At 55.4% G+C, this 9,039-nt stretch overlaps 1 protein-coding gene across 1 annotated transcript; it reads right to left on the reverse strand.

Moving 5' to 3' along the window:
• Positions 1-2,136: 2,136 nt before the first annotated feature.
• THY1 (Thy-1 cell surface antigen) lies at positions 2,137-8,736 on the reverse strand. Its single transcript, XM_017523546.1, has 4 exons — positions 7,646-8,736; positions 4,850-4,910; positions 4,023-4,358; positions 2,137-3,480 (listed from the first exon to the last, which is right to left on the reverse strand). The coding sequence occupies exons 2-4, from the start codon at positions 4,884-4,886 to the stop codon at positions 3,368-3,370; spliced, it is 486 nt and encodes a 161-aa protein (XP_017379035.1). The 5' UTR covers positions 4,887-4,910; positions 7,646-8,736; the 3' UTR covers positions 2,137-3,367.
• Between the last annotated feature and the right edge of the window lie 303 nt (positions 8,737-9,039).

A 9,039-nucleotide genomic window follows, 5' to 3' on the forward strand; every position in this document is an offset into this window, starting at 1 on the left:
GACGCTGTGTAGATTTCTTGGTTGGCCAGTGAAAGTCGCCACGTCTCATGGAGATCCCCATGCCCTTCCCGAGGAAGCCTCTAATGTCAGAGATGCAGGTGTTGTGTGTCTCAGTGGACAGTCCAATCCAGAAATGGGGGTGCGGAGAGGGGTGTCTGTTGCTCTTGAGCAGGAATTCCATGGCCCAAGGTATGGACTTAGGTGCTGAAGTGGGACCCAGGAGAGAGGTGAGGATTGACGAGGGGGTAGATGGGGAGGAGTCTGGGGCATGTGTACTGGAACCAGGGCTGGCCCAGCTCTCTATAATTACCTGAGTCACCACAGATATCCCATAACCTCCACAAGGCCTGCTGACTTGACCAGAGAGGGACACATGGCTGTCTTGGCCTGTGGCTGAAAGTCTGCAGGCCCCCAGCCCTCAGCAAGATCATTCTGGGTAGGTTTATTTTATTTTTTTGAGACAGAGTTTCCATCCTGTTGCCGAGGCTGGAGTGCAGTGGTGTGATCTTGACTCACTGCAACCTCTGCCTCCTGGGTTCAAGTGAGTCTCCTGCCTCAGCCTCCTGAGTAGCTGGGATTACAGGCGCATATCACCATGCCAAGCTAACTTTTGTATTTTCAGTAGAGATGGGGTTTCAAGACTAGTCTTGAACTCCTGACCTCAAGGGATTCGCCTCCTCCCAAAGTGCTGGGATTATAGGCGTGAGCCACCACGCCCAGCTCTGGGTAGGCTTGTGTTGTGAGGCCTGTTGCCCTGTTCTTCTCTTCTCCTTTCCTGAAGCCTGTGGCCCTCTGGTGGCCTCTGTGGCTTCTTGAGCTAACCTTACCCACTCTGGGCCTCAGGTTCTGCTCCCCTAAACATGGCTGCAGAGGGTGACACATCTCCCAGCTAAGAGTGTGTCTGCTCAACTCTTCAGGGACCCTGTATTAGAGTGTGACAAAAACCCTATAGGAGGTGTCATACAGATGCGAAGCTTCACACAGTGCTGCTCATTTCGTTCCAGAAAGACCTCCATACTCTTAACTCTTACTCCCTGAGGGTGGGGCTCCCCACATTTCTCTGGCATTTGATCTCCCTTCCCCCACAGCAGCTCTTCTCACCAAGAAGCCTTTCCTTGGCATGGTGCTTGCAGCCCAAGCAGGGATGAGGGAGAGGGGCCTGTCTCAGGGGTGTTCCTCTCTTCAGAGAGCTGTGGGCTGGCTGTATGTTGCTAAGTGGTCGTCAGCCTCCCAGCCCGGGACACCGACAGCTCCTCCTCCTCTCTTTGCGCATGGTAACTACAGAGGTGGCAGGCAAGGCAGAGAGGTTGATGGGAGGTAGCAGGAGTGGGAGCCAGTGGCATAACTTAGATCTGGGGCCTTTAAGAAAAATGCTCAGAGCAATCATCCCACCCAGTGCTAAATATCAGATGAGTCAGCCTCTGGGCAGCTGTCACCTTCCTCCCCCAAATCTCTGGCAAAGCAGGGAGGCTGGCTTGGGGCTGCTTCTCTAACTCTGACAGCAATTGGAACCGACAGCTACCCTGCTGGGGGTAGGTCCCCCTCTAGCCCCCAATCCCAGGATGTTCGCTCCCATGTTACTCTTCACTTTTAGGGAAGGAGCCAGGATAGGGCTCAGTGTTCCCTCCCTACTCCCAAAGGACAGTATTTGTCCCCAGTCCTTTCTCCTGCCAATGCTTCTGGATTTCGGAAGCGATGCCTCGAGGACACGGGTGTCTCCAGTGGAACCTCCTCCCGTGCTCACCCTGGCAGGGGACATTTCTGAAGAACTACCAGAGCTGAGAAGAAAAAGCAGACTGCACAGCTCAGTGAAGGTTCACACAAAGCCACCTGTGTATTCCAGAGCCAGGGCCACGTGGCTCAGCCCATGTGTTGGCAGGTGAGTGCGCTGTTCCAGCCAGGCAAGTCAGCACACATGGGATGTTCGCTTATTTGGGCAAATGTGTCTCCTAGGGTCATTCTGGAAAGAAGCCCAGCATCTAGTCATTAGCCCCCAGGGGCAGGGTCGCTACTAAGTGGTTGGGGAGAAGTCAGGGAAGAGGAAGAGGTGGCGTCCCCCAGCCTCACCTGTGGAGACCCCAGTGAAGTGGGGCAGGCAGGCACTGCTGGAGGAGCGAAGGCCAGGTGGACACGAGGACAGATTCCAGAGGCTTGGTTTTATTGTGCAGTTTTCTTTTTCCTCAATGAGATGGCGTAAGCTGTGGTGACACTATACACAGTCACAGAACAGGAAGAACCGCCGGGTGGGGGCTGGGGGTTGGGAAAAGCCATTTCCCGAGAAGTGTCCGGCTCCTGGGTCTTACTCCATGGCCTGCCTCGTGCCCCACTGAGGTCCCTGAGAAGGCAGGCCTGCGGGGCAGGGGGCTGTCTGAGGGGCTCGGGCACCAGCCAGCAGGGACTGGCACTGATAGGCGAGGGGAGGAAGTGCCTCCCTTAGAAACTTGGGCCAAACCCTGTGCAGCTCCGGGACTCCACCCCATCTGACTTGGAGGCTGTGGGTCAAAGCTCTGGAAGCCCTTGGGAGCTTGGGACAGCCTGAGAGGGTCTTGCCCTCCTCTGCAGCCCTCTCCACTGCAGGTGGAGGCGGGTGGGGGGACAGCAGGCCCACACTTAGCTTCCGTAGGCAGGGAGGGATGATAAACTCTCATCCTTTACCTCCTCCAACCCTCCACTAGCATTGCTCTCCTGGCCAAATCTGTATCTTTACTGGGTCCTGCCCCAAAGCCCCTGGGGGACTTCCACAGTGGTAAGGAGGGCTGTTTTTTTTTTTTTGGTTGTGGCTGAGAATGCTGGAGATTCTCAGTTCTCTCCCTCACAAGGTGGGCCACAAATTCTTGGTGGTGCCCTCACATCTGAGGTCTTTAGGCACCAGCCATGCCTGCCAAGGAGTGCTCTCCGCACAGACTATGTCCATGCTAGGCCCAGACACAGCCTACCCACTCCTCATTCAAGTCTCTGCCAGGTCTCTGGGTCTCTGGTCCCGATTGGCAAGGATGACTTCGCCAGTGGCTGGTATCCCTCCATCCCACTACCCCTCACATGCTCTCACTCTCCATCAGGTCCCCAATCCTGGCTTCCCTTTTCACGAACTCTCAAAGGAAAGGAAGGATAAACCCTAAATAAACCAGACAGAAGCAGCTCTGGAACAAAGAGTACAAAAAGACAGCCAGAGGTGTGCGGTGAGGGTGAGGTGCCATGGGGGAGTGGGTGGATAATCGCATGCAGCACTGGGACTCCTGATGAGGGGTGGGGTCCCCACTTCTCCTCGAGGTGTGAGGGACTGGGGGGAGGGGGTCAGCCGACTCAGAGAAGTAGGATCTCTGCACTGGAACTTGAGGCCTCCTGTGTCCTCCGTGGGCCCCACCAGTCACAGGGACATGAAATCCGTGGCCTGGAGGAGGGAGAGCGAGAGCAGGAGCAGCAGCAGCCACGAGGTGTTCTGAGCCAGCAGGCTGATGCCCTCACACTTGACCAGTTTGTCTGTGGAAAGAGAAAGGAGTTGGGGGCAGGGCAGGAAGGAAGAGCGATCAGGAGTCAGGCAGGCACAGGCCCAAAGCAAGGGGGTATTGCCCCAAGGGAGGTGGGCACTGTGATGTTTTAGCTGGGACCAGGAGCAGCCTGGTCTCAGAGAACCAGCCATCTTTCCCATCTGCACATTACTGACCTGTTGCACACATATCATCTTAAGAAAACCTTACTAAACATCATCACAAGAAAACTGGCTGAGGGAGGTGGTGTTGTCCCTGTTTTCCAGCTGGGGAGAAGGAAGATTGGGAGGCCAAGGGCCTTGCCTGCAGTTCTGGTGGAAGAATATACCACACTACTCTGCCTGTCTGACTGGCCCTGAGCTCTTCACCCCATTCGCACTGAAGGCCGTGGTCTCCCAGTTGACCAGGTAGCAGTTGGGAGTGGGTGAGAGAGTTATGCAGCTATTCTCCTCTTCAGCCCAGCCAAGGGAACTGCCTGCTGTCCCTGAGTCTGGCTCTCCCAGCTCACTTGGCCTTGTTAGGGGCTTGCCTCACCTCTGAGCACAGTGACGTTCTGGGAGGAGATGGGTGGGGAATGGCCAGAGTGGTGGAGTGCGCACGTGTAGGTCCCCTCGTCCTTGCTGGTGAAGGCGGATAAGTAGAGGACCTTCATGTTGTATTTGCTGGTGAAGTTGGTTCGGGAGCGGTATGTGTGCTCAGGCACCCCCACGGTGCCAAAGAGCACGTGCTTCTTTGTCTCACGGGTCAGGCTGAACTCGTACTGGATGGGTGAGCTGGTGGTATTCTCATGGCGGCAGTCCAGACGAAGGCTCTGGTCCACCAGGCAAGCCGTTAGGCTGGTCACCTTCTGCCCTCGGGAGACCTGCAAGACTGGCACCAGCAGTGCCTCCTTCAAATTGGAGAAGCCTACGGCACAGGAGCCTCCCACCCACCTAAAGTGGAGAGATGGGCCTGGCTAGGAAGGGGACTGGGGTCTGCTCTCTGAGTGCTTTTCCCCACCCCAGGGGTCCCAGAGGGCCAGTTTAACTTCTCTGCAGACTCCAGCCTCCCTCCTCAGTCTGCTGGAGCCTTGGATTTTATCCATGTATTTCAAGGACAGGAGATCTTGGGGAGTTGATGCAGGTTCCGGGATCCCATTTGGGGACTCTAGTTCAATAGTGTCGGGGAGGGCTCAGCAAATGGTTTCCAAAAGCCACCTCAGGCCATCAGAATATGAGGGAGGTGGATTGGCTGACTTTGGGATGAAGAAGAGCCCTCTCTTCGTCATCTGCACTTTTCTGAGGCTGTGAGGGAGAAGCTGCTTCTCTGGAGGTAAGGAAGCCAGGGTGCCTAGAGCCCCAGCCCTGCCCAGTTCTGGGTACCTGTTAGCAGGAGAGCGATGCTGATGGCGGGGTTCATGGTTCTGGAAGCTCAGTCCAGGATCTGGGGTGGGAACAGGATGTGAGTCAGCCAAAGTGTGCCACACTTACCGCCAGGGCTGGGGACCCCTGGGAACATGACATAATGGCTATGGCAGACATCTAAGTCCCTCTCTCCATCCCCCCTCTCCTCCCTACTTCTCACTGAACCTGATACTGCCACTGGCTCTTTCCTGCTCAGGGAAAGCAAAGGAGGAGGGAGAACAAGCCCTGTCATAGTATGTGTCTGTGCTTGGCCATGGAGCACTTACTAGCTAGGTGACTTTAAGTGACTTTACCACTCTTTCTCCTCTTTTCTTTGAGACGAAGTTTCGCTCTTGTTGCCCAGGCTGTAGTGCAATGGTGCGATCTTGGCTCACTGCATCCTCCACCTCCCAGGTTCAAGCAATTCTCCTTGAACAGCCACAGCCTTCCGAATAGTTGGGACTACAGGCGTGAGCCGCCATGCCTGGTTAATTTTTTGTATTTTTAGTAGAGATGGGGTTTCACTGTGTTAGCCAGGATGGCCTCGATCTCCTGACCTTGTGATCATCCGCCCACCTCGGCCTCTCAAAGTGCTGAGATTGCAGGTGTGAGCCCCTGTACACAGCTTCTCCTCCTCTTACATTAACATAGTGTATGGTAATGTAAGACCTATGAGGCCTGGGGTTTCATATATATATATATATATATATATTTTTTTTTTTTTTTTGACAGAGTCTTGCTCTGTCACCAGGCTGGAGTGCAGTGGCACAATCTCGGCTCACTGCAGTCTCCACTTCCTGGGTTCAAGAATTCTCCTGCCTCAGCCTCCCGGGTAGCTGGGACAACATGTGCGCACCACCACGCCCAGCTAAGTTTTTAAAAAATTTTTTAGTAGAGATGGGGTTTCACCATGTTGGCCAGGATGGTCTTGATCTCTTGACCTCATGATCTGCCTGCCTCGGCCTCCCAAAGTGCTGGGGATTACAGGCGTGAGCCACCGCGCCCGGCCTCCTATTTTTTTTTTTTTTAATTAATGGTGGTAAAATACAAAAAGCAACAATTACGATTTTAACCATTTAAATTCAGTACTTAAATTCAGTACACTCAGCAGTGCAGAATACATTCACATTGCTGTGCAGCCCATCTCCGGAAAGGAAAACTCTGCATCCGTTAAACAAAGACTCCCCATTTAGGGACTTCCCATTTCCTGTTCAGAAGAAAATTCCTAACGCTCATAACTGTTTCCACTTGGAGATTATTCGCATAAAGCATACAATCCAAAGTTATTTATTGTGAATGAATGAATGGATCTCTCTGAATATTACATACTCACCGGGTTATGATGGCGGTTAAGGAAAACAACCAACATCTGGCGATGACTGCTTCATATAAGTGAGCCACAAATCCCTAAGTCATTCGCCATCCCCAGTGAATGGCTAGAGACCATCCACCATGGCTAAGGATGCTCCCAGACAGGGAGCATCTGTTCCTATCTGGAGAGGGCACAAGCTAAGCGTGTTCCTGGAGGAGGGAAAGCTACAGTGGTCTCCGAGTGTATGTGAGCCAAGGATGTTTCCCAATTTCCAGCTCTCTGGAGTTCTGGCACTGCAGTTTTCCAGCCCAGTTTCAATAGCCTCCCTGACTAGGCTGTGTGCCTGGTCTCTCTCTCTTTTTTTGGCAGCATTGTTTGAACCAACTCTTGGCGAGGCTATACGGAGCAGGTAGCCTAGCCTGTCTGCAGAGCAGTGCTCGCCCAGGAGAGGCCACAGAAGGGGCGTGCGCCCGCGAACGCGCGCGCAGGGCATTGCCTCGGTTGCGTGCTCCCGGTGCACAGGGCGCGTCACTCGCCGAGTTCAGGGTCCCTGGCGCTCAGCCTCTTGACGGGTGAGGCTAGGATCCCGCAGCAGCTGCAGCTACAATCAATTCTCTCTCTGTCCCGGGGTGGAGCTGCTGCCCCGGACCAGATCCAGGAGGAAAGGGGGTCGGCATCTAATTTTTGATTCAAGGACTCTGGCTTGAGATGATGTGCAGGCTGGGGATCGGAGGGGAAGGGGGAGCAGTGGCCAGGGCAAGAGAGGAAAGAAATGGATCTGAGGCTGGAGAGGATAGAGGAGCCAGGAGAGGGGTAGAGAGCGGCTGGGGAGGTGCAGTCTGTATTCATTTCCTCTGCTCTGTGTCCTCAGGGTCCAGATCAAGAAAAGGTCTGCTCTTCTTCCCTCTCCAGCCCTCGGTGGTCCTCACCCTTACTCCATTTTCGTATTCCAATCTTCTCCTTTTCCAATTGAGTCCCCCGTCCCCCTCTCTCATCCTCTTTCAGCTCTCCCCTCCCCCGTCCGCCCGTCTTTCACCCAGTCCCCGCCTGCGGCACTGCGGTTTCCTTCACCAGTGCCCCGCACCCAGCCCGCCGCGGGATCACCGGGCAGAGATTCCCTCTAGCTCGCCATCCTCCGTCCTCTCCCCGCAGTTTAATCCGTCCTCCTCCCCACCTATGCGAGCTGGGTTTGGGGAGTCTGGGTGGAGCATAGACCCACAGGCTGTCCTTGGTGTCCTTCCTCCTTGTTCTCCAGCGCCCCAGCCCCAGACACCCGTCCGCCAGTGGGTGAAAGCCCCGCAGCGCCTTCCCGGAAAGGCGTCGGGGTGCGGTGCGGCCCCTGCCAAGTAGTAGCATCCCACTCCCGCCCCTGCCTGGAAAGCAGGCCCCTCCCTAAGCTCTGCGCCCTCCTTCCCTGGTCGCCCTCCGACAGTGACCCGAAGTCTAGTGTTGGGACGGCTTGCCTGGGCGTCTGACGGCTGTCCCGAGCCCCAGGTCCCGCCGGCTCCAGTTCCCACCTGGACTGGGGTCTTCCGCTGCTGCAGCCTCCTCCGAACGCGCCGCCGCCGCCGCCGCCGCCGGTTGCTGCACCCAGCTCGGAGCCTGCAGTTTTCACCAGGGATGGAGGAGAGGGGGAGTGTAGAGCCGGGGGCTCAGCCAATCAGAGGCGGAGATGGGGAAAGCAAGGATGGCAAGGTGGGGTGGGGGGTGGGGAAGGAAGAGAAGGCGGTCCCTTATTGGTGTGAGAGTGGCAAGTGGCGGCAGAAGGGGACCCTCACCCTGTGCTGGCAGGCCTGGCCAGGGACAGGAGAGTTCGGGACCCCAGGGTTAAGCCTGGGGCAGCCCAAGAACAGTAGCCTGCTCCCCAGCCCCGCAATGGCTGTTCCCCTTTTAAGGCTTTAACCCTTTCTTCAGACCTATTCTTCAGAAGTCTGTGGGAAAACCAGAGGGTAAGCGGTGCTGGCTGCAGGCCGGGAGCGAGCACCCACGCCTCCGCATTTCCTTTTCAGCTGGAGCCCACCTCCTCCGGAGCCTTCAGTGAGAGGTTTTGGAATATTCCAGTCTTTCTGAAAAGAAGCTGGCTGGGTGTTTCTCAGTGTTGGAGCAGCCCTTCGCAAGCAAGGCAGGCCCTGCACCCACCCTATCCGTCCCTAGCACCCAGCCCTATTTCGCCCCCTCATCTATTCCAGAGCACCCGGCTCCTCCGGAGGCCTGCAGCGCTTTCTGCTCTGGGCATCATGTCTTCTTCATCTCCTGGGCTGGCACCTTCTGACCCAGACAGCTGGAAGGTTCTTCTGGCTTTCCTGAGTACAGTCTGCTTGTTTGGTCTTCAGACCAGGGAAGGAGTGTTGCTTTTTAGGAGGCACTGTGCTGGGCACATTATATTCATGGCCACCATTATCCCACGGCCTCCTGCTGGGTTTATCCCATCTCAATCCTCATCCCCTGTCTTGGCTGCTAAGTGGGAGAGCTGGGGAGTTGACCTGGGCTGCGGAACCCCAACTCTCAAGGGTGAGCCATTCCTCTCCCTCATCCCAGCCCAGTGGGAGAGGAGAGAGAGGAACTCTGGGAAAGAGGAGGAGACAGCCCCACAGAAAGGATTAGATTGAGGCCAGCTCCTGATCATCTGGGACACTCCTGATAACCCACCAATTGGATGTCACCAGAAGCCCTAGGCTCATTTTTGTAGACAGTGCTGATGACTTATCTCCCACTCACAGGTGTGGTGAATTTTTTAGAACTAATGTTTGATTTGTATCCTTCCCACCTCTTTATGAATTCTGGTTTGACATTCTGTGGGCTGGCCCTGCCTCCCCACTGTGTGCCTGCCTGTTCTCCTGTTTCTTTATGGAAATCA

Source organism: Cebus imitator, unplaced genomic scaffold, assembly GCF_001604975.1.
Source record: "Cebus imitator isolate Cc_AM_T3 unplaced genomic scaffold, Cebus_imitator-1.0 Scaffold28, whole genome shotgun sequence".
Lineage (NCBI taxonomy): Eukaryota > Metazoa > Chordata > Mammalia > Primates > Cebidae > Cebus > Cebus imitator.